The sequence below is a fragment of the Vigna angularis genome, chromosome 1 (assembly GCF_016808095.1).
Source record: "Vigna angularis cultivar LongXiaoDou No.4 chromosome 1, ASM1680809v1, whole genome shotgun sequence".
Lineage (NCBI taxonomy): Eukaryota > Viridiplantae > Streptophyta > Magnoliopsida > Fabales > Fabaceae > Vigna > Vigna angularis.
Window position 1 is genome coordinate 30362997 of NC_068970.1, and position 26867 is coordinate 30389863.

General features: G+C 33.3%; 1 protein-coding gene across 1 annotated transcript; it reads left to right on the forward strand.

Annotated features, from left to right (window-relative positions):
- The first annotated feature begins 4231 nt into the window (after window positions 1-4231).
- LOC108324474 (RGS1-HXK1-interacting protein 1) lies at window positions 4232-13241 on the forward strand. Its single transcript, XM_017557425.2, has 8 exons — window positions 4232-4438; window positions 5420-5486; window positions 6092-6169; window positions 11876-11928; window positions 12126-12262; window positions 12352-12416; window positions 12789-12847; window positions 12932-13241. The coding sequence occupies exons 1-8, from the start codon at window positions 4286-4288 to the stop codon at window positions 13019-13021; spliced, it is 702 nt and encodes a 233-aa protein (XP_017412914.1). The 5' UTR covers window positions 4232-4285; the 3' UTR covers window positions 13022-13241.
- Window positions 13242-26867: the final 13626 nt, after the last annotated feature.

The following is a 26867-nucleotide window of genomic DNA, read 5'->3' on the forward strand; positions in this document are numbered from 1 at the left end:
CACATCAAACTTAAGAACCACATACTTCGCTTTAGAGATGGACCTCGACACCAACAAAATCAAGAACCACATAAAGATGGTCATCTGACAAACTCAGCAACTTTAAGTGCAAAACACCATGAAGACATGCAATTACAACAAGCTCAACTTCATAAAGAATTTCAGGCCTTAACTTAGAAGCTTGACAATTTTGAAAAAGAGTGGTCCTATTAAAGGTTATTCTCACGAAGACATTCCCTAAATTCCAATCGGGTGGTGGAACCTCATGCTACTTGGACACATTGGACCACATTATCAAAAAGGAAAAGCACATCTCACATTAGGACAAAAGTGTGAGTCTTTCTAATCCAAACACCAATAATGAACAAACGAATCCAAGACGGGAAGTCAGCGTAAAGAAGTATCACCAAAAGGATGAGAATGAGTAGTAGAGTCGTGCTCTCCAACCTTGATTTGATGAAGGTTGAAATAAGACACCAAATTTCACAACCATAACACTAGATCAAAGGAAGGGCTATCTACCCACAAACTAAGCAACACACAAGAGTGCAATTCTGTCCCAACAGCATATGAACCCTAATGACCCTACTCCCAATAGAGGATATTGAGAACTTTTTTTGTGGGTGTTAGCATAAATATAATTTTTTTTTAAGGGGGCAAATATATAATGTATTGAATTTTTTAAAAGAATAACGTTTATTCATATATTATTTTATATATGTGGAAAAACAATTAGGGAGGCCAAAGCCCCCTTCACTCCAAACCAAGCTCAGCCACTACCTAGTCGAATTAGGTCCTTTGATCTTCGATGATTTTCACCCTTTCACATTGGATATCAAGGAGTCAGACGTCCCTAGAAGAATAATGATCAACTTAAAAGGAAAAAGATAAGACAATCAATCTAAAAGCACACATCAAGACAAATTTAACTCATACCGACATATACTCCCATGACATGAAGGTCCACTATTGGCTCTTTGTGACTACCCTTAATAGATAAGATTTAAAATTGTACTATGCCCTCTAATCTAACTCCATCAACTCATTTAACACCATTTACACCATGTTTACAACAAAGTTTATTGATTACACTTATAATTGAAGAGGTGCTCGACCCACATCTTGTCATCATGGTGCACACTCTCCTATGAAAACTTTAGCCATACCATTTCCTATACTCGCTCTTCGTTGACCCTTCATATAGCATGGAAACCTTAAGATCACAAACATCTTGATACATTACTATCGAGGAAAACATAATGAAGCAAGTCAATAAAGGTCTAAAACCTTGGACCTTCAAACAATAGGAAGAATGCAAGTATGACACACATATAACCTTGAAAGCAAGTCGAGATGTCATCCTCCAAGAAGCCTATAACTTTATGTTGATTTGGATACCATAACTAAAGCATTCTTCTTACTACATAAGACTCAAATAAAAGGTGTAGTTACCACCAAAACATGGGTCATCACCGATGAATGCAATCAACTAAAATATCTTATTAAGGAACTCATTTAGTCAGACATTTTTTAATGTTTTGCCCAAGTTGGATGCGACCATAGATAAGGAGGCCACAAATATCGTGGTTGTGGATTCCGAGGTGGAAATCCAAGATGTGGAAATCCAAGATGTGGAAGTATAAGCTTGGTGAGCTAGTTCCCACTCAGGTCTCTACCCCTATACTTTTTAATGGTGAAAACTTTTGTATCCATGATCTCGAACGAAATGATCCAATGATCATTGGTAGTGTGTGCACAAGGTGCTCATTGATTAGGGAAAATCAACTAACATACTCTACTAGTCAACCTTTTTAAAACTCTACATTCCTCGACTCTTATCTAGTCCTATCCAAACTCATTATTAGGGTTCTTAGGCAAACATGTACACACATGATCGAGAAGAAAGAAAATATAAAATTCTTAGTAAAAAAATAATAAAAGATGTGACATTTTAAGATAATTGATGGTAAAAGGCTAGTGTGATATGATTTATAGGAGACCAAATCTTCTAATTGTACGTGTGTTGTAACTCTTCAAACTCTTAATCTTAACTTTATAACCATACATCTTGTATAAATTAGGGATGGGCAAAAATAACTGATCTGTACTACACTATAGTTAATTATATTATATTATACTAAAAAAAACTGATTCACTTTTACTAAAAATTCAGTATACTATTTTATGGTTTAGTTTTTAAAAATTGAACTTATAACATTTTCGGTTCAGTTAACTGCTAGAACTGTATCTATTATTTCTTCTTTTCTAGTTCCAGTTCAACTGTTTCGTCTTGTCAACAAAACGTTATTTAATAATAAAATATTAATAAAAGAAATCGTTCATATAAAAAATTAATAATGAATTTTTTAAGACAAAATTTTTTGATCACAAATTTTTATATATTATTATCAATAAACATATATTACTTTTTAAATAATATTATTTTAAGAAATAAAAGTAAAATATATTTTTTAAATTTAATTTTATTAAATGATTAAGTAATAGAAATCATAAAAGAAAAAAAGACCATATAAAAAAATAATACTTTAAATATATTATATTCTTTAACATATAATTAAATATGTAAAAATATGTTAAATTTTTTTTAATGATATTAAAATGTGTGTAAGCGCACACACTAAAATAATTATTTATTTTAAAAATCAACTAACTTTAAAATAAATATCAATATTATTATTTTTAAATGATAGTATTTTAGAGACTAAAACTAAAATATATTTTTTAACGTTAAATTTTGTTAAATGACTGTATAATGAAATATCATAACAAAATAGTAATATAAAAAAAATAATTAATATTATAGAAATATCAAATGACAAAAAAATTAACAAACATTTATTAAGAGTAACTTTTCTAGTATCATCTTTTATTATATTATAATAATTAATAAATATTAGTTTAATTTTTACATAATAAAATATAAATAATAAATAATTGATTAATAAAACAATTTTATGAGGCAACAAAATAAATATAAATAAAAAATCATTTTAAAATAAAATAAGTAAATAAAATAAATAAATAAAAAATAAAATAAATAAATAAAAAATAAAATAATTTCCATACACATATAATAATAAAAGAAATATAAATAAAATAAATAATAATAATATCAAATAATTAAAAAATTAATTTGTAAGACACTTATGAATAAAATAAAATAAATTTTTAGTATTTTTTTATATTATAGTAGATAATAGATTTTCTAAAAAACTCCCATCTAGAATCAAATAAACGAATTCTTCAAAAATATTTAAAGAAAAAATATTAAATAAAATATATTTATAAAATCATAATATTTTTTAAGTAAAATTTAAATATTTTTTATTTAATCGGTTAAAAATTTCAAGAACATGTATTGTTATATTTCTCAATTTCAATTAAAAAGTTACTTTAATAGTTTATTTAATATAATTACCGCGTTATTTGAGATGACTACCATTTAAAAAATTTAAATAATTAATCTTTTTGTAATAAACTTTTATAATTATAGTTGTATGTATTTGTATAGTTAGCAGTTCAGTTTAGTTTATATTGTAGTTTAGTACAATTTAGTATAATTTAGTCCAGTTTAATAAAACAAAAAACAGTTCAGTTTAGTTTAAACTGTTAGATCAGTTCAGTTTGTTTGAACTGTTTTACAGTTTAGTTTAGACAAATTAAATACAGATTTTAGTTGTCCAGTGCAGTTCAGTTCTATTTGTCCAACCCTAATATAAATATTACTATCTTTTATACGTATTTTTACACTTAAATAGTTATTAGTTGCAACAAGACATATTATTATTTATTGTCATCAAAATAAATATCTTAAACTTAAGATATAAATTAAAGCTTACATTTTATCTTGAAGGTTGTGTATACCTCAACAACTCATGTTCAAATTACTTACCAAAAAAGTTGTGTTAACGATAACTATTATCATATATATATATATATATATATACCTTTTTGATAGGCATGTTAGTACTCTTGATTTTGTCAATCCTGCACGGTTTTTGAGTTCAACTATCATTCAAACCAACACCATATTGGTATTTATATTACACATTAAAATATTTATAATAAATTACAACATTATTTATTTATTAAAAAAATTATTTATTCATTAAAATTTCTTTTATATATTTAAAAATAGTTATTTGTTGTAAATTCAACTAAGAAAATAAAACAATATTTATTGTTGTACTACAACTAAAATGCAGTTAAATAAAGTGTGCTTGTTAACTAGGCATAGTTTTGTAACCCCACGCCCCATCGGACAATGGCAAAGGCTGATTCGTCCTCTTCGGATGGAGACACGTCCCCGGCATCTACTCCATCGCTGGCCACCATGGCTGAGAATCTTCAGCGTTCTGCCATTCAATCTGCTCGGACTGTGCAACATAGCTCCACAACTCAGTTCCATGCCTTTCAGGTTTTGCCTTCCTCTCCTCATCTCATAGGAATCTGCTTTGTTATTTTCGTTATTCGCAATGTAGATGTATAATATTCCTTGTTTGCTGAATTTCTTTGTTAGCTGGTGAGGAGGTGGATGTCGAATTGAGTGAGGGTTTCCATTCCTCTCTTCTTCATTCACTGTTTTCAATAAAAAAAAGAAAGGGATGAGGGTATCCAAGGGATTGACTCCAGTATAGTGTGCGGACTGGCAGTGTAAAATAATTTTACACTATAGGATTGAATTGTCTGTGGCCACTACGCCATTATATGATACTAATACTGGATTGAGATTCTTAAAAAGATTAAGAAGTAATAATCTCATATTCAAAATCATACAAATTTTAATAAATTTTAATGAATTATTTTGCGGATTGAATTTGTATGGAATTTGTGCGAGTTTTTAGTTGTATGTATAAATGTCATACCGAATAAACAATCTCACCCAAATATGGGAGACTTTAGTACTCTGTCATTCATTCTTTTCTGAATCGTAATTGTGATAGCAGGAGAGTTCTCTATTCCAATATCAAATGTTTTTCCACTATCACCATTAACCCTGTTTCTCATGATGCCCTCCATCACTATCATTTTTATTGTCCTGTTTTTCATTGAGTGAAACACAATTGCTACCTTATCTCTGTCTTTGTAATAAAGTATTAGTCTGTTATTTATATCTATTCAATTTTAAAATTGTAACAGCTATATTATACTTGTTTTTTATAATGTCTATATTATTCAATCAAACATTAAATCAGACTTATAAAGTTATAATTTCATTTCCTGATTCTTTTTATAGTCATATGGAAAATTGGAACTCTGAACTTATTTGGAGCTCTAATGACATGTTATCTTATGATTTAACCTGCTCTGTCTAAAGTAATGAAGCTTGATTTTGTTATCCCTTGATAAAATATGAAGGGTTATAAAACTCATCTGGTTATGCATTATTCTTTTGTAGAATTCTTTACCAGAAGCAGCATCGCAGTATAGGAAATATGAAGATGCTTTCTTCAATAAAGTTAAAGGTGATTTAAAAATTGATACAATTGATCTTTTTAGTGTTGGTTATGTCTTTCAACTTTTATGATATTTTTGTTGGTTTAGTATCAAGATTTTGGCAAAAGTAAGGTTAAAGTTTTATGTCAGTGTGTAAAATATGCGATTGTTTAAAAAACTTATGGGATATGCTTGCATTTCTTTGGATTGCTCTTTGTCCGTGCACTTGTTATGTCAAAGCTTATGTTTATGGCTTCTATTCAATTAACAATTGTTTCTTCAAGGTTTCTTTTTTGCAGAAAGATCATGCACCATTTCTATATTTGGGGATTTTCATGCTTTTATTGTATTTAATTTTTTCCTGTTACTTTTTGGTAGGATAATTTTTCTTACCCTGGTAGTCAAGGACTCTTGAGCCTCTCTTCATGCTGATATCTTTTGAATTTATATTTTACTCGTGGAATGAATGTTATCAATCTTATTTTAAATTTATTTTTCTTACATGAGCTAACACACTAAATGTTATTAATCTTCAAATAAGTTGTTGACCATGAAGCATCTAAATTGTTTCTGTTATGTGGTGATCTTTTACGTATCGCACTGGTTTATATTCTTACGTCATAGCCGTTTGCAGATGGATTGATGATTGCAAAGGAGAATCCAGCTTTAACTGCAGGAGTAGCTATTTCTACTGCCCTTTTGGTTATGCGAGGTAACATTTTTCCTATCATTTTCACATACCAGTAACGTATTTTACTTTGTCATTTCAGTTTTTCTTAGGTTTAATTCTATATTTATGTATCTTGATCATGGTAATTGAATTGTGATATCATGTATTGGAGAGCTTAAATTTTGAATCGTGAATCGTATCGTATCGTGAATCATACTATTCATAAACATTATACAAACATTAAGAAAATGTAACATATACTTAAATATATAAGATATATAAATATGCAAAGAGATAATTAATAACAAAACAACTTCATAGTCAAATAGAGTGGTTGTATCTATGCGTATTTATCACACAGTTTCACAATTTCAGTAACACAGCCTTCAAAAAACAATATGGTTGCTGAGATTCCTTTAACTATGGTTATATGCTACTAAACAAATTCTGCATTATAGCCATCTAGAAAATAAGTGTTGTTGCTGCTGCTGCTATTTGCATAATTATAGCCATACAAACATATTTGCGGTTGTTGCTTCTATCCTAAACAACCTCAAAAAGTCATTCTATTATAATCATTCACATTTCATCCTCATCCTCTCCAAGATCTACACCACTCAAGTCATTTTCATCTTCTACTGAAAGTTCTTCCCCTTCATTAATGTCTTCATTTTCTTCCTCATCTCCTACTATGGATTTTCCTTTTTTATTTATTGGTCTTGACATTTAAGTTTCTAGGACCTACATTAGCAAAAGAAAACACATGAAGTTTAGTTCTAGTTTGTTGAACATTCAAGTTTTAACTTCTACAAGTTGTGAATAGAAATAATTAACACTCTTCCCTTTTTTGCTTGGAGCTCCCTCTTCAAAATCAAAGCACTCATGTACATCCATCTATGAGGAATCAATAGGAAAACAAGGATTTTCTTTTTCAGTGATCCATTCACCATCTAATTCAATATCCAACAAACATATGGGATCATAATTCCCCCTTCTCTTCTCTACCCTTTTGTCTCAACTCAAGTTAAAGATTGTACTTTGCATAGACAAGAGCATTTAGTCTTTGTTGTTCCAATCTATTTCTTCTCTTAGTATGGGCTTGGTCAAATGTGCTTCAATTCCTTTCACACCCTGTTGCACTAGACGTGAGGCTCAAAATTTTCATGGGCATCTTTTGCAACTCTTTACCTTCTCCTCCATAACTCTCCCACCAAATAGCTGTCAAAACAAAGAAGTATTGGCTCATAATATAATGTAATTAAAAATTATAAATCATATTGAGAGTAATTTCATTACCGGGTTGTTTCTTATTTCTAGTAGCTATTGTCTTTTCCATTCCAAAAAGCCCCTTAGCTCCCTTGAACTTTTCAAGTTGTTGATCAATTGTAACTCTTGTGCTTACATCCAAAACCATTCTTTCAAATGTTTCATATAAACCATTCAACACCTCCCGATCCTGACTGAAATTTTTGTCATATTAATATCTAAGACAATTAAAAATAAGTTGATGAGAACAAAGAAGATAATGCTACTGGTAGGACAAATTTAGGTGTAATTAGCTTACCTACAATTGAGATAATAGGCTTACCTACAATTGAGATAATAGGCTGCTGCATTGAGAGGCCTATGTAGTTGTAAATTCCACCTAGTGTCAATAATTTTCCACACTTTTTTATACCTTGTCTCTATCTTTTGGAAATTTTCAGCAATTTGCTCTTTGGCTCTATCCATTGCTTCAAAAATATATGGCATAGCTGGTTTTGCATCACCATCTACCAGCCTCAACACTTTTACAAGTGGAATAACACATTTTAAACAATAGGTGATTGATCTCCAAAATCTGTCATCACTCAACACTAGATTCATCACTTGCTTACCCTCACTTTTAGTAGCATGTGGACTAGTAGCCCATTCCTCTGAAGCAAACAATGATCTAAGAGGATTCTTTTGTTGCTTAATACAATTTAATGTAAGATAAGAAGAAGCAAAACGTGTGACAGTTATCTTGCTAATTCCCTTCCATTAGAGTACTTTCCATACAAATTAAGAACCCATGTGTGCCTATATTTGGAAGTGGTGATTTTCTTTGCATTGGGAATGTTATTGTAAAATACTGGAAGCTTCCCAATATCCTCAAGAATTAGACCAAGACAGTGTGTTGCACAAGGGGACCAAAATAATTTGGTTCTCTTTTCCATTAACATTCTCCCGGCTGCCACAAGGTTAGAAGCTCCATCTGTAACCACTTGGGCAACATACTCCTCTCCAATTTCATCCACCATGCTGTCCAACAACTCAAACATTTTTTTCCCAACTTTAATCACATCACTAGTATCAATAGATTTCAAAAAAACAGTCCCACTTGGACTGTTAACAAGAAAATTAGTGAGTGGTTTTCCTTTCCCAACGTCCAACCATCACACATCCATGTGCATCCCCATCTTTCCCAATCAGTCTTATACTTTTGTAGACATTGTTGAACATTATCCAGAACTTTTTTCAAATAGGAAACCCTTACCTCATGATAAGAAGAAGGCTTCAAACCTTTGCCATACTCTCCAACAGCCTTCAACATTTGGATAAAAAGAGGACTCCTTACAAGATTAAATGCAATGCATTACCATAAATGCAGTCGCAAACTTCTATAATTACATCTTCTCTGTTCTTATAAGATGCATTGATAGTCATTTGTTGAAGATCATTCTTTCCTTTTGTCACTTTTCTTGATACGTCTCCACAATCAAAGTTGTTATCCTCTGTTTTTGTTTTTCTTTCTTTACCTTTCAGCATCCTCATAAATATTTCATTCACTTCATCTGGGACACTACAACGGGGAATCACATCTTTCTTTGTTCCAGCAAGATGCTGTTTCATCCTTGCTATGCTTCCCCAACAAGTATGAGAACTAAATTTGCATTTTACTTGTAGTCTATTTGGTGGAACACTTTGACAATAATTCCAAGTAATATCAACCTCTTGTTTTGAATTTGATTTACTCATGTCTGAAGCAAATGCTTAACCAGCACAGAAGCAGAAACGTCAAAAGCCTCCCTGCACAGAACAAAGGATACTGCACCATCACACGAGCACCACTGTACCACCACTGTACCACCACACGACCACCACCGCACCACCACATAACCACCACCGCACCACCATGAGACCACCACCAACCGTCGTGCGATCACCACGTGTGACCACCACGAGACCACTGCGAAAACTGCAGTGCAAACACCAGTCGCTCGAACTTAGTGACAACCATTGCACCACCACACCACCGTACCACCGCATAAACACCGCTGACTACCACACCACCACCATAGTGCAAACACGAGTTGCTCGAACTCAGCAAACAAATGAATAGGAGGCTTGCGTGCACCAGATGAAAGGAAATAATGAAAGAGGAGATGACATGAGAAGGAGATGACAACGTGAGAAACAGATAGACTAACCTTAACCAGTGCATGAAAATACAAAAGGGGGAAAATTTAGAGTTTCAAATTGGTGGGTTGAATCGACCTGGTTCAGAAACCCATCTCGACCCATATTGCATTTCGAATCGTGATTCAAGCGATTCACACTTGTATCATGCGATTCAAACACAATTCAGGAGCAAATACGATTTGTATCGTGGAGCAGCTAAATTCTATCATATTGTACAATTCATATCGTGAATCTTACTATGGTACACTGATTTTGATACAAATAACCATATTGTGGCAAAACTGGGGGAAACTAATGCAGGAACACTGCTCTTTTTCTTTATGTATTCAGATTATTTTCTTGTTTTACTTTTTGTTGTCTATAATGTAGTTTCTAATGTAGTCACTTGACAGTTGAACTTTTAATGACTAAAAAGTTGGGTTAAGATGGTGATTCGTATAGAGTTTGGCTTAGTCCTGGTAGTATACAATTAATTTGGTATAAATAGCCCTTAAGATATATTTTCCCAACTTTGGCTGTAATTCTGTTTCGAAGCTGCTTTTTTCTATTTTCTATTTTCCTTGCATCTGGTGGTACTAAAGACATGGTGAGGCTTAGAGTAGAAATTATTTTTTTTTGGCATGTGCTGAATATTTGTCATGAGTAAGACACACAACTCAGTGAAAAACATCATTCTTCGAGCCTGCATGGAAAATAAAGGGAACTTGACCTTGAAGGCAGGAAGGTAGTCTAGAGTAGAAGATCATTGTAGAATGAGCTTCTCCACCAATCTATAATATCTTGATGAATCATAGATCCTCAAAAGGCACCTGATTTACAACATGAATACTTCAATGAGTGACTTGTTATTAGTTGATACAATCAAGAAATCAAAAAATATATGGAAGATGAAATGCCTAATGAAGGATAAATTAAATTCATAATATATTCCAGAAAGCTTTCCTCTTTGAAAATTTCAACTGTACAATGACATTTTACACACACACATACATATGTTCTTCAATTATTTTGCAATGTTTAATTAAGACTAATCTATTTTTTAATTGGGTCCTTCCGTCTAACTGCTCTTATAAAAAAATAGTTGTTCAAGTCAGATGTGTATGTTTGCAATAAAGTTGTCTAGAGAAATTCGTGAAAAAATATCTGGGTTGAGTGGAGTTGCAGAGGTTTAAATATTGGTTGAAGAACCTGGTTGAAAAATACTGGATTCAAAACCTGAAGGGGTTAATACTCAGTGCAAATCTACATATGTGATGATATTGGATTCAGAAACTAAATAGGCCTTGTGACTTATTTTTCATAATTGGAGACGAAATGGTTCAATTAAGAAACAAAATCAAGTTAAGAATCTAATAGAAACCAACTGGTATAGAAATATTAACTGAACTTTAGATTCAAGGGAAACTGGTACTGAATTAACAATTTACATAGAACACTGAAATAGTACATCATAAACACTGAAATAGTACAACATCATAAACACTACAAACTCCAATTTTCCAAGAGCTTGGTCTCTGCCTTTCCCAGATTTCTCTTGTCACCCCGTTTTTTTCCTTCTTCCCTTTCTTATTTTCTGCTGTCACTTGTAACTGTGCTTGCCTCTTAATAAAACATTAAAACTGCTAAAATGTTTAAAAACTATGAACAACTGCTAAAATAACTGTTTTATTTACCGCAAAGCCTTATTTCTAGTTTCTCCTCTTATAATGTTTACTTATAAGAGGACTAACAAAATCCAATTAATAAAGGAGTTTAGGGACCTAATTAAAATTTAGAAAATGTCCAGGGCTTTGCCAGAGTAATTTAGCCTAGAAAATATTGATTGATTAAGTCAGATATCAATCAATTAATGATGGTCGTTAGGTTCTTAATTGTTCAAATTTTGGAGGTGAAGACACAATAATTTCAATGTTTTCAAATATTAAAAAATTAAAAAAATTTTGAATACTGAGTGGAAAATTTCAAGGATGAACTAAAAATTCAAGTAAAAGGGAACTGATGTAAGACACAATAAGGGTTTATTGTTCGATCTGAGAAAACTGTAGAAGAAACCATTTAAAAATATCTTTGCTTAAATTGTTTTTTGATATAGCCCATTGGTACTTATTGATTTGTGTAGCTGACCAATATAGTGTGGTATACATGTATGTGTTTTTGTTGTGTATCTTTGTGGGAAATGTGATTATTATGACTACTCTATTGCTTATGATCGGAACCAGTTTTTTCCATGCTGTTTTCTGTATCTCAAGTATCGATTGAGTTTGATTAGTTTCAATCAAACTGAATTGTTTTTTGGTTTTGCAGCACCAAGAAGGTTTCTATTTCGTCACACTTTTGGTCGTTTGCAGAGTGAGGAGGTATTACTTGGTTGAACAATCAAGATGCATCACTTATCTATGTTCTTACGTACTACTCCTTTCAAATTCTGATGCATCACGTGCACTTGCCTTAGTTTGTGTCCTGAGTTCCTATCAGTTCTGCATTAAAAGTTGTAATATATCTCCAGTGCATATTCTGTTATTTCTTTCACCTTTTCACGTGAATTTATATGAAGGCACGGTATGCTAGAACTGAGAAGAGTGTAAAGGACTTGAACCTCTCAGTGGATTTACTGAAGAAGGAGAGTGTAAAATTGCTTCAAAGGACAGCTCTTGCTGAGAAAGAAATGAAATACGGGCATACCGAACTACAGTATGTATCATTAGTTAAAGAAAGGATGTGCCATTTTATTACTGCTAAGTATGCCAGAAGTTCATTAATTTCAATAAATGTATATATAGGGGCGCTGGAAGCCAATTTCAACAACTGGCAAAATCAGCATACAAGGTTGAAACCCGTGCTTCTGGTATGCTATCTTTCTCTCTTCTTTCTTTCAAGTAACATGAGATAAAATGCTGAATTTAATTAGAATATAGTGATAATGTAAAGTTTTTTTTTGGTGATGTCATCGAATCATGAATCACTGTGTAATTAAAATTATTGACTCTTTTAATAATAACTTCTGCAGTCATATTTAAGGTGATTTTTAATTAGTTGATGGTGTAAAGGAATTTAAGTAAGAGTGTATAAAATGCTCTTACACACAAAATTAACAATTTTTATACCTTTTTTCATTCTTTTTTGTTTAAAAAGAAGAAAATCAGGAGCTCTCCATCTTTGGCGATTATGTCATAATATATTTTGGCATTGGAATTTACCTTCATTTATCATGCTTCAGATTTGCTAGACAAGCTGCGGTATATACCAAGTCGTGAAGCTCTAGCACTTCGAGCTGAGGCAAGCCAACTATATCTTTGTTTCCCCAAATTTCAGTAATGTTCATTTCTTATTGTTTTCTGTCTGCCTCAAAAAATGTGACAGGTTGCTTCGATGGCTTCAAATTTGAAGCGTCAGAGATCTGCGCTGAACAAACGGATAGTGAAGATCAACGAGTTAGGGGTTCCTGTATGAATGAATTAATGGAGAAGTTGTAGAGACCTTCTCTTGATGCACACCCATCACCCAGGTTTTGCTGAATAAACTCTCTTTTTTAAGTAGATAGCTTTACTTAAAATACTCACCCATCATGTCCCAGGGCATTTCCTGTCTTGATTTCAAGCTCACAGTATGTTTTATGGAATGTTACTCTTTTAACAATAAAATAAATTACGTAATACTTTTCATTAGTATATATCAGTTTGCGTTCTGTCATTGTTTTACCCAACTGCAAAAGGAAAACGTGCTTTTCTCTTTTTTTTGAATCATCTAATAACCTAGACATCCGCTCTCTTTTTTTTAGGTGTTTTATTTTTTTTTACTTATAGTATGCCTTAGGCTGGCGGACATGCGAATTATGTATTTGTTTCTCAAATATTAATATAAATATACAACAATTTTTAGTCCCATCCATCCATATGTGAATTTGACGGACTAACCTATTATCTGTTTAACACACACAACACACTATATATAAATATTGTGACTTATATTATTTGTTAGTATTAACTATTGAGACAAACAATTTAAATAGTGATATTTTTGCTTTTTAAACAATTTTCATGTTTGTGTCTTAGTTTTAGTATATTTTAGTTTAACAATATAAAAAGAAAAAAATATATATAATTTTTTCAAGCAACGATTTATTTAGAAAAAAATTATATAATTTTTTCAAACAACGATTTTCGTAGAAAAACATTATATAATGTTTTCAAACAACGCTTTTTTTTTCAATGAAGTTTGACGCGATTGAGAACTAATAAGGAACCAAATATAGAAATAGAAAAAAGAGTTCATTTACTTTCAGGGTCGGACCTAATTTAACCTATTTAGGGTCTTTTTCTTTGTGCACCACTATTATTACTTACCGCACCCGCTACTAAGGGGTAAAGCTGCACCTCTATTCTCCTCTGCAGAGGAAGAAGAGAGGGGACTCATTAAAAAAAACACTCGTGTCATTCTGTTCTACAAAACGTGTTCCAAATGCATTTTAGAAAGTTTTGTTTTGAAAATTCTTTATAAAAAAATCTATTTGAAAATTCTATTATAGAAATCTTACTCCGTAAATTATGTTCTGGGAATTTCAAAAAGCTTTGTTTCAGAAAATTTCTTGGTAACTAAAATGATTATTTTAAACATTATAGAGGTGAAGTTAGAAATTATGCAAAAAAGCCTAAAATACGAGCTTCATGGATCAATCTTAAATGGGCCAACCCGGCATGTATACTCACTCTATTCTTATGTTGTGTTTGGATGATATAATTTAGAAGGATAATTCATTTATTTGAAGAATTTAAATTTTTTTACACTAAAATGACTTGTTTGAATAAAGAAATTAGAAAAAAAAAATTTGGAAGGTATTTCAAATAAATAAAATAGAAGAATTTTAAATATTTTAAGATATAAGAAATTTGAAATTTCACTCATTTTCACTTCACTCTCACTTCAGTCACAAAGATTGAGCCAAGTTAGTTTAGATTAAAGGTTTAGCTGAATCAACTTGGAATAAATGCTTAACAGAGTAAGTCTGGACTAAAATTTGAATCAATTCGGTTTAGGTTGAAGTTTAAGACAAATTGGTATGAGTTGAAGGTCGAGACAAATAAGTTTGAGTCAAAGGTAAAAACTGTTAGCAAATTGATGAAGATGAAGTTTTGATGATGTCCAAATCAAGTCAAGAACAAACAAGACTCATGAAGAATGATCTTTGAAAGACTTGTAATCTTTTGTAATAATTGTATGAACATAGGAAAATTAGTAGTTTTATGTATGCATTCAAAAGTGATGTAAAAATAAGCCATAAGCAAAATTTTGTGCAGTGCTAATCGATTAACAAGAGGTGCTAATCGATTAGCGTTAATCGATTAACAAGGGCTGTTAATCGATTGTTCCAGTGCGCCATGAAGAAGCCCAGCAGTGCAGTGCTAATCGATTAACAGAGGGTGTTAATCGATTAGCGTTAATCGATTAACAAGGGCTGTTAATCGATTAACAAGGTGAACGTTTGAAAAACTAGCCGTTTTTAGAGCCGTTGAAGTATCCGTTGGGTTGTTAATCGATTAACCACTGTAGCTAATCGATTAACACAGTCAGAAAGTCTAAAAGCGAAAATGGAGGAGCCTTTGGATGAGTCTATAAATAGACTCTCATTTTCTCTCAACTCTAACTCTTCCCTTGTGCTCAAATACTCTGAAACTCTTGAGAATTGTGTACTCTTGCTCAGCTAAGGAAACTCTGTCTGTAGAGTTGGTGAAATACTGCTACGGTGATAGAGGAATAGCTGGTTCATCCTTGGTGCATCTAAGGAAGTGTTTGGAAGAGGAATTCATCCTTCGTGAAGTATTCGGAGGAAGTGTTTCATCCTTTGTGAAGATTCAAAGGAGGTGTTGTTTCATCTCTTGTGGCTTCAAGAGAGGTGTTTTCTAAACTTTTACAAATTGTATCTGTGTGATTGTAGTTTGTAATAGTTTTGTGATTAGTGAAGTGTTTATCTTGTTTTTGAGATAAGCGACTGGACGTAGGATTGGTAAGATCCGAACCAGGATAAAATCAACTGTGCAAATTTCTCTCAACCTTACTCTATTTTATTGTCTTTATTATTTGCTAAGTAAGTTTAATTGAGTAGAAATTTTTAAGGCACACGATTTTAGTAAGAACCAATTCACCCCCCCTCTTGGTTTGTTGTCCTACGCTAACCATTCCGCTGCAGCCGCTCTGACAATTGGTATCAGAGCTTGCTTTGATAGTCATTCAAATGGCGGGATCGCATCAAACCTTCGCAGAGGGTGCTTCTATCAATAGACCACCACTATTCACAGGTGAAAATTACGCATTCTGGAAGGTAAGAATGCAAATTTTTATGGAATCTATTGATATAGATATTTGGGATGCTGTTGTATCTGGTCCTTTTGTTCCAATTAACAATATGCAGGAACCAAAGCCCCGTGACCAATGGACTGCTGAAGATAAGAGAAAATTTGGTAATGATGTAAAAGCTCGTAATATTATTTCATCTGCTCTAACTGTTGACGAGTTTTACAGGATTTCTATTTGTAAAACTGCACAAGATATGTGGGAAGTACTTAGAGTAACCCATGAAGGTACAGATGATGTAAAGAGAGCAAGAAAGAATACATTAATCCAGGAATACGAAATGTTCAGGATGAAGCAAGGGGAAACAATAGTAGATGTTCAGAAACGCTTCACCAACATCGTAAATCATCTTATTGGATTAGGTAAGTCTTTCGATACTGATGAGCTTAACATTAAAATTTTGAAATCTTTAGACAGGTCTTGGCAACCAAAAGTGACTGCAATTTCTGAGTCACAAAATCTCAACACGATGACAATGGCTGCATTATTTGGAAAGTTGAGAGAACATGAACTAGATCTTGGAAGACTTGATGAAGAAGAAGCAAAAGCCAAAAACAACAAGAAGAGTTTGGCATTAAAGTCGGAGGTTGAAAGAAACAAAGGTAAATAAGAAGATGAAGACTCAGACGAAGAAGAAAATTTAAGTCTCATGATCAAAAGGTTAAACAGGTTCATGAAGTCTAAAGGTAAAGGAAGATTTAGGTACGAAAAGAAAGATAATCAAGCATCTTCCTCAAATTACCGATGTTATGGCTGTGGAGAAAAGGGGCATCTAAAAGCAGACTGCCCAAATCAAAAGAAGGGTGAAGACAAGAAGGAGAAAAGATTCTTCAAGAAAAAGAAGGCCTACATTGCCTGGGAAGACGACAATGAGACCATTTCATATTCAAGCGAATCAGATGAAGAAGCAAACATCTGTTTGATGGCAGATGATGATAACGTCAGCCAAGTAAGTAGTTCACACTATTCTGATAATGATAGTCATATGGATGAAGATGAACTGCATGATACTTATGCTGCTTTATTAGTAGAATCTGAAAAATTAGATATAGCTCATAAGAAATTGAAAAAGGACTTCAAAAAGTTAAAATTAAATTTTGAAAATATTCTTGAAGAAAAAGAAAATTTGAAAATTACTTCTGAAAACTTCTCTAAAATAAATGATAATTTGAAAACTGAATTTACAAATTTATCTGAAGAAAACAGAAGTTTGAAAAATAAATTTTTATATCAAGCGGAAGAAATTAGAAATTTAAAAAGTAAGGTCTTATATTATGAAAAAGAAAAATATGTTGCTAAAAATGAATGTGAATCTTGCATAAAATTCAAATATTTTTCTGAAAATACAACCACTGGAGAATGTAGTAAAACTAATGAAAATAAGGTTGTTAAAAATAAATATGTTCCTAAAATTAAACATAATCATAGAACCCGTAGAACTTGGGTACAAAAAGGAACAACTTATAAGAACACAAATGTTGCATCATGCTTTTATTGTATGAAAAAGGGTCATACATCTAATAAATGTAAAATTAAGCATTATGGTGTTCCTAGTGGTAGATATGCTTGGGTTGTAAAATGATTTTAATCTTTTTAAATCTAACCCAAAGGACCCATACAAAGTAGTTGGGTACCTAAAATAGCTTGTTCTTTTTATGTTGTAGGAATTATCAAAACCAAGGAAGTATATGTGGTGTCTTGACAGCGGATGTTCAAAACACATGACCGGAGATAAAAAGAAATTTACAAGCTTCCGGAAAAAGGAACGAGGCTTTGTCACCTATGGTGATAACAACAAAGGAAAAATCCTTGGAATTGGAGATATTGGAAGTGAAGATACCTTGATGATCAAAGACGTGCTATATGTGGAAGGATTAAAGCATAACTTAATTAGCATTAGTCAATTATGCGATAAAGGATTCAAGGTAACCTTCGAACAAAATTCTTGCACTATTTATAAAAATGATTCTTCTGAAATTGCTTTGAAAGGAATTAGGCATAACAATATTTATTTGATTGATTTAGAAAATGCATCAAATAGGAATATTTCATGTTTAGTAGTAAAAGAAGAAAATCCATGGTTATGGCATAAAAGAGCTGTACATATTCATATGCAACAATTGAATAAACTCATTTCTAAAGATTTAGTAATTGGTTTACCAAAACTAAAATATGTGAAAAATAAATTGTGTGATGCATGTCAAAAGGGAAAACAAGTGAAATCATCTTTCCATTCGAAAAATGTTGTTTCTAGTTTAAAACCCTTAGAACTTTTGCACATGGATTTATTTGGTCCCTCTAGGATAAAAAGTTTTGGAGGAAATTATTATGCTTTAGTTATTGTGGATGATTATTCAAGATATACTTGGACTTTCTTTCTTACTCTTAAAAGTGAAGCTTTCAAAGAATTTAAAAAGTTTGCAAATTTAGTTCAAAATGAAAAGGACTTGAAAATAAAGGCTATTAGAAGTGACCATGGAGGTGAATTTCAAAATGAATCTTTTGAAACTTTTTGTGAAGAATATGGCATTTCTCATAATTTTTCTGCACCTAGAACTCCTCAACAAAATGGAGTTGTAGAAAGAAAGAATAGATCCTTAGAGGAACTTGCTAGAACTATGTTAAATGAATATAGTGTTCCTAAACAATTTTGGGCTGATGCTGTGAGTACTGCATGTTATGTATTGAATAGAATGCTTATTAGGCCTATTTTGAAATGTACTCCTTATGAACTTTTTAAAGGTAGAAAACCAAATGTCTCACATTTAAGAATTTTTGGATGCAAATGTTTTGTCTTAAATAATGGAAAACAAAATTTAGGAAAATTTGATTCCAAATCCGATGAAGCTATTTTTCTAGGATATTCTCTAACTAGCAAAGCTTATAGAGTTTTTAATCGGAAAACACTTGACATAGAAGAATCTGTGCATGTTGTCTTTGATGAAATTGTGGACCTTGAGGTAAAACCTCTTGAGTCAGATGAATCAGATGCAGGTGAAAATGAAGACTTGCAAAAGACAACCAATGAAGAGAAAATGAATAATCCTCAAGATGATGAAGATCTAAACAAAATATGGCAACAACCTAGAGGATTATCATTGGACAACATCATTGGCGACATATCAAAAGGGGTAAACACTAGAAGAAATTTAGTTAATTTTTGTATGAATGTAGCTTTCATGTCGCAGATAGAACCTAAGAACATTAAGGAAGCTCTTCAAGATGAACAATGGTGTATTGCAATGCAAGAAGAACTCAACCAGTTTGAAAGAAATCAAGTTTGGGAATTGACTCCTAGAGAAGATACTCATCAAGTAATTGGAACAAAATGGGTATTTAGAAACAAACTGGATGAAGATGGAAACATCACCAAGAATAAAGCTAGGCTTGTGGCTCAAGGATATAGTCAAGAAGAAGGTATAGATTATGATGAGACATATGCTCCAGTTGCCAGGTTAGAGGCAATACGCCTACTTCTTGCTTATGCATCTATAATGAAATTTAAATTATTTCAAATGGATGTTAAAAGTGCATTTCTAAATGGTTTTATAAAAGAAGATGTGTATGTTGAACAACCACCCGGTTTTGAAGATTTTAAATTTCCAAATCACATCTATAAATTAAAGAAAGCACTTTATGGTTTAAAACAAGCACCTAGATCTTGGTATGAAAGACTTAGCAATTTTCTTTTAGAAAATGATTTTAAATAGAGGAAAAGTTGATTCCACTTTGTTTATTAAGAGAGTCGGAAAACATATTTTGATTATTCAAGTATATGTTGATGATATTATTTTTGGATCAACTAATAAATCTCTTTGTGAGGAATTTTCTAAGACTATGCAGGGTGAATTTGAAATGTCTATGATGGGAGAATTAACATTCTTCCTTGGCCTTCAAATTATGCAAATGAAAGAAGGTACGTTCATTTCTCAAACTAAGTATTGTAGAGAAATTCTTAAGAAGTTTGAAATGGACAAAGCAAAGGAAGCATCTACTCCTATGGGAACCTCTTGCTATCTTGACAAAGATGAGTCAGGTAAAGAGGTAAATCAAACTAAATATAGATGTATGATAGGTTCTTTGCTATATCTCACTGCTAGTAGACCAGATATTATGCAAAGTGTTTGTGTGTGTGCTAGGTATCAATCTAGTCCTAGAGAATCTCACCTTACTGCAGTTAAAAGAATATTGAAATATCTTAAGGGAACTGCATCCTTTGGTTTATGGTATCCATCTGGAACGGAACCTAGTCTTGTAGGATTTTCAGATGCTGATTATGGAGGTTGTAAGATAGATAGAAAAAGCACTAGTGGAACATGTCATCTTCTAGGTAGCTCCTTAGTTTCTTGGCATTCTAAGAAACAAGCCTGTGTAGCCTTATCTACCACTGAGGCTGAATATATTGCTGCGGAAAATTGTTGTGCACAAATCTTATGGATGAAACAGCAATTAGAAGATTATGACATTCACTTAGATCATATACCACTTAAGTGTGATAATACAAGTGCAATAAACCTTACAAAGAATCCCATAATGCACTCTAGAACCAAGCACATTGAGATTAGGCATCACTTTCTTAGAGATCATGTGCAAAAAGGAGATTGTGAAATAGAGTATATTGATACCCAACACCAATTAGTTGATATTTTCACCAAAGCATTGCCTAAAGATAGATTCTATGAGCTTAGAAGAGACCTAGGGATATTAAAAACATGTTAAAAATTGAAGAGCAGAACAATTTGCTGATTTTCGGAAATCAGCGTCTGTTAATCGATTAACACGTCCTGTTAATCGATTAACGTTAATCGATTAACACACCCTGTTAATCGATTAACAATGATAACCTGCAGTAAATTCTGCAGAATCTAGCCGTTATAAACGGCTATAAACGGTAACTTTTTGAATTTGAACGTTGGGGGGTCATTTTTTAGCCTATTTAAACTCATACCATCCCTCATTTTTACCCACTCACTTTACCCATCCCTCTACAAGTCAAAATCACTTCATTTCTTCTCTCAAAATTCAAATCTCTTGCTCTCATGGCTGAACCATCAAGAAGAAGAAGAAGAAGAAGCTATGGATCGGAAAGCACACCTATTGCACGTGGTCCGAATATTCAAGGGTGGATTTCCGATGATGGAAAGCATGAAGAATATCTACAAATGTGGAAAGAACGCAAGATTCTTCGTCAAAAATTTGTAGATCTCAATTGGTTTACCACACATCAATTTCAATTTTCTCAGCAATTGATTGAGCAAGGTGTCCAGCATCTACTGCAACTTCAAGGGAGATATTATCCAGATTTGGTAAGAGTATTCTACTACAATCTAAAATCCCAAAACGGTATTATTTACACTCGTGTAAAAGGGATAGATATCATTCTGGATAATGACATTTGGACCAATGTTGCTCATCTTCCCATCTTAGAAAATACCATGCATGTGCCAAATGACTTTGGTGATTTTAACAAAATTTTGGCATATCGTTCTTTCATGCGCAACCCTCAACAACCTCTACCAAATAGGCGATATCTTCTTGTAGGAAATCTTAGAATGGAGGAAAGGGTTCTTCATTATCTTATTGTATGGTTGTTGTGTCCAAGAGGCTCAAACCTAGCCCAATGCTTTGAAATTGATCTCATAATCATGTCTGCCATTACTCAAAATATCAAAATCAATTGGGTAGATCTTATCTCCGACACTATTGTCCGGGCAAAGAGGTATGATAGAGGTCATCTTCCATATCCCCTCCTTATTTCCTTAATATGTGTGTATAAAGGAGTTGATGTCACCGGAGAGAAACATCTATCCGTCTTAAGAAGTCATGAAATTGAGGAATCAGCTTTGCATCAAATGGGATTTATACGCCAAGGAAATATGTTTGTCCGTGCTGAAGATGATATTGCACCAGAAGATGATGCATCAGCTGAAGAAGATGAAGATATACCTATGCCTCATCCAACCAATGTTGCTGGACCATCCCATCCTCCCCAAGAATATAGTCTAGAGAGTATATCTAGACAAATTGCAGATATGGCTTCTATGCAGCAATCACGGATGGATGATATGATGGCTTATCATGCTCTTAGATATGATGCAATTGATAATCATCTTAAGGAGATTGATGAAAAACTGGCAAAACTCTATGTACCCGATAGCGCTGATGAGCCCTAGGAAATTTATGTTTCTATGCTTTTATTAGTGTGTGCCCTCTATATTTCCTTGTATGCTTGCATCTTAATATTCAATAAAATGTATGTTGTCTTTTCTTATTCTATGCCTACATGCTTTTATTAAGGGGGAGTATAATTTCTAATCAAATTAGGGGGAGCACTTATTCATCACTTTTTAATAATGATCAAAAAGGGGGAGAAATATTTAAAGCCTTAAACTTATTTCTAAGTACCCTAACAATTATTTCTTCCTTAAGTTGTGTTTTCAAATACAGATTATTACCAAAAGCTTTAAATCAAGAAAGTTTTGATCATCATCAAAAAGGGGGAGATTGTTAGCAAATTGATGAAGATGAAGTTTTGATGATGTCCAAATCAAGTCAAGAACAAACAAGACTCATGAAGAATGATCTTTGAAAGACTTGTAATCTTTTGTAATAATTGTATGAACATAGGAAAATTAGTAGTTTTATGTATGCATTCAAAAGTGATGTAAAAATAAGCCATAAGCAAAATTTTGTGCAGTGCTAATCGATTAACAAGAGGTGCTAATCGATTAGCGTTAATCGATTAACAAGGGCTGTTAATCGATTGTTCCAGTGCGCCATGAAGAAGCCCAGCAGTGCAGTGCTAATCGATTAACAGAGGGTGTTAATCGATTAGCGTTAATCGATTAACAAGGGCTGTTAATCGATTAACAAGGTGAACGTTTGAAAAACTAGCCGTTTTTAGAGCCGTTGAAGTATCCGTTGGGTTGTTAATCGATTAACCACTGTAGCTAATCGATTAACACAGTCAGAAAGTCTAAAAGCGAAAATGGAGGAGCCTTTGGATGAGTCTATAAATAGACTCTCATTTTCTCTCAACTCTAACTCTTCCCTTGTGCTCAAATACTCTGAAACTCTTGAGAATTGTGTACTCTTGCTCAGCTAAGGAAACTCTGTCTGTAGAGTTGGTGAAATACTGCTACGGTGATAGAGGAATAGCTGGTTCATCCTTGGTGCATCTAAGGAAGTGTTTGGAAGAGGAATTCATCCTTCGTGAAGTATTCGGAGGAAGTGTTTCATCCTTTGTGAAGATTCAAAGGAGGTGTTGTTTCATCTCTTGTGGCTTCAAGAGAGGTGTTTTCTAAACTTTTACAAATTGTATCTGTGTGATTGTAGTTTGTAATAGTTTTGTGATTAGTGAAGTGTTTATCTTGTTTTTGAGATAAGCGACTGGACGTAAGATTGGTAAGATCCGAACCAGGATAAAATCAACTGTGCAAATTTCTCTCAACCTTACTCTATTTTATTGTCTTTATTATTTGCTAAGTAAGTTTAATTGAGTAGAAATTTTTAAGGCACACGATTTTAGTAAGAACCAATTCACCCCCCCTCTTGGTTTGTTGTCCTACGCTAACCATTCCGCTGCAGCCGCTCTGACAAAAACAGGTTGTCGAGCCAAGGTCAAGCTGATTCGGAGTAGACCTAAGGTTTAACCAATTGGCACCGATCGAAGGTTAAGTCAATTCGACACATGCCAAAGGTCGAACAAATTCAACCTAGATCGAAGGTTAAACTGATTTGGCTAGAGACAATGGACGAGCCAAGGTAATGGTAGAAGGTTAATATAGTTGACCCAAAGGTCAAGATGATTAAAACCAACTTGAAGGTGGAGATAAGTTAGTCAAATCATAGGTTAGTCGAGTCGGTCGGAATAAAGGTCGAATCATGTCAGTCGAACCAAAGGTTGTGCCAAGTCGGTAGGACCGTAGGTCAAGCCAAGTCGATTGAGCTGAAGGTCAAGGCGAGTTAGCCTAAGCCAAAGGTCGAGGCAAGGAGGCCTAAGCAAATGAACGAATCGAGTCGTCTGAGCCAAAGGTCGAGAAAACTCGTCTTGGATCGAAGGTCGAGATGACTCAACCCGAGCCAAAGGTCGTGACGAGTCGAACCAAGATGAAGGTCTAGACGAGCTGACTTAGGGTTAACTTAGAACGAAGGTCAAGACGAGTCAACATAGGGTGAAGGTCATAACACGTTGGTGCAGTTCAAAGGTCAGGCTAAGTCGATCAAGACTGAAGGTCGAGACGAGTTTATCCGAAGCAAAGGTCAAATCAAGTTGACCCGATGCGAAGGTTGAGCCGAGTCAACCCAGGTTGAAGGTCAAGACGAGTCGGTCTGAGTCATAAGTTGAGGTGAATGAGTTACTGTTAGAGTCGTAACCCAAAATATTTACGTTGGACAAAAACCAAAAGGTTGGGGGAGGAGGTGTAATTAGTTTGTTTAACAAAAATTGATACTTTAGAATTTTCTTTAAAATTTATTGTTCAACTAAACCCTTTCCTCTTATTTTAATAACTTCAGTAAAATAAAGAGAGTAGGGAATAGAAAATTTGTGAATAGATATTTTATATTGATTCAAATCAAAAGACCCTACTCCCATTTGTTAATTTCTCTAAGGAGGGATTAACTCAAACACTAAAAATTAAACCAAACCAATCATAGAAGAAAAAAAATTTAAAGTTTAGAGAACACCTCTATTAAAGACACAATTGATGAAATACACCTTCCTTGAATCACACAAGGAATGAAACACTTCCTTTTAATCACACAAAGGATGAACAACTTCTAGCAACAACAACAACACTCAATCACACAAGAACCCACTTGGTGAAAGTTATCGCTCTACTTACACTAGGTTTTTTAAAGCCCTTTTGCACAACCACATAGAGTTTCTCTAATAGTCACAACCTTAAACCTTTGAATTTAAATTTCTTTTCAAAATTGATCTCTCGAAAAATATATAAAATTCTTATTTGAAATTAAGTCAAAAATATGAAGAATTAAGTCACAAGTGTCGTCAATAATAAATTATTTAAAGAGATAATAAATTATCACAAACTTTTCTAAAAATATTATTTTCTTTATCATAATTGATTACCAGTTGTGATAATTGATTATTATCGAGACTCTTATGAAAAACTTGATTTCAATTAAATAATCGATTATCATTATTGTTAATTAATTATGATATAACTTTTTGGATAAATAAAATTGTTCTTGAGTGATCTCTGTGCATGTTGTTTTGTGACTCTCTAAGCTAAATCTTACAAACAATTTATTCAATAATATATGACTTATTACAAAGGCTTAATCAAATACATAAACAAAATAACAAGTCTTCCAATATATTTTGTCATAACTTTAAGTTCTTGTACTTATTTTTATCGTCATCAAAATTTATTCTTGAATAATGATCTTTATCATCTTCTTCTTTTGCCAACACTCAGGGGTCGAATGTTTAGACAAATCTACGCAAGCCGAAGTTGTAGTCGGTTCGGTGCAAGCCGAATGTTAAGACGAGTTGGTGTCAGTTGAAGGTCAAGTTGATTCTACATTGGTCGAAGGTCAAGCCAATTCTAGTCGAAGATTGAGACGAGTCAGGTCTATGATCAAGACGATTCCTCTTAGATTGAAGATCAAGATAAATTAACTTGGGTTGAAAGATAAAGTTGAGTTATCTAAATATTTTTAAGACTTAATTGCTTTCTTGATCCCCACATTCAAAGTGTTGTTGCTCGTTAGTACCCGCTTTTAAAAATGTCTCTATTTGGTCCTAATGGTATAAATTGTATCAATCAAGTCCCTTCCGTTAAATTAGCATAAATGAAGTTAACTCATTGGTGACATGACTATGAAATCTGATCTTTTTCTTCTCTCTCCTATGTTCTTCCTGTAACGTCCAACTTTTTCTCTCTCTTCTACTAATATCTCCTTTTAAGGGTTTTCTCTCTTTTCAGGTTCTTTAACCCAGATTATTGAAATTAATTTTGGACCTCTACAATTTTGATGTCAAATTAATTTAAAATTTCATTAGTTTCCTTTTATTTTAATTTATATATATTTTCTAAATGTTTTATGTCCTGATATTGCAAAATTTGCCTCATGAAGTTCAACTTTGGGCCTACGCCCAACTAGGTTCAACCCGCACAACCCAAGGTCCATTGTCATCCAGTTTGAACTTGTGCCCTTCGTCCCTATCTACCTCAAAGGTGGAAACTACCACGGTCAGACCCAAACGCAGAACAAAACCAAGGTGCGAGCTCAAGAACCCGAACGCATATCAACACGAAGGACAAAAACCCCAGACCCAAATTCAAAAGGAAAACATCACCTTCTCAGATCGCAAAGACAAAAAACAATATTAGAAATTCTAATTCACGCCTTGAATATATGGAGAAGAAATAAAATCCCAAAACCTGCGAACCACCAAAACGCTACCATCCACCTGCAAAGCAAAAACATAAATCATTACCCAACGCGATGCACCACCCAAGTGGCCACGGGGACGCTGATGAACAAAGAACGCTAGACCGCGAAACACCAGATCCACTATTTCCCTCCACGACGACGCCATTAACAGGGTTTCTTGCACGACGAAGATTTCTAAGGTCGAAACCTCGCGGAGGCGCCGCCCCTACAACACTCATCGCACCGCGAGAAACGTGTTCATGCCTTACTTGCAAAACCCCTAACCAGAACCGCAAAGGAGAAGAGGAAAGAAGTCCTTGCGACGTGGACCAATACGGGAGAATAGGAAAAAGGGGTACAACGCCTTCCTCACGACAAGACGAAGTAAAACGAGAAAATAGAAAGGGAAGGAAGCTTCCATGTTGCGCGAGCTCCACAAAGACAACCCAAAACTGGGTTTGCCTGCGAAAGAGAAAGACCAAAACTTGGGAAAGAGGAGTGAGCTTTGAGAGAGAAATTGCCAAATATGAAGTTTAATTAGGGT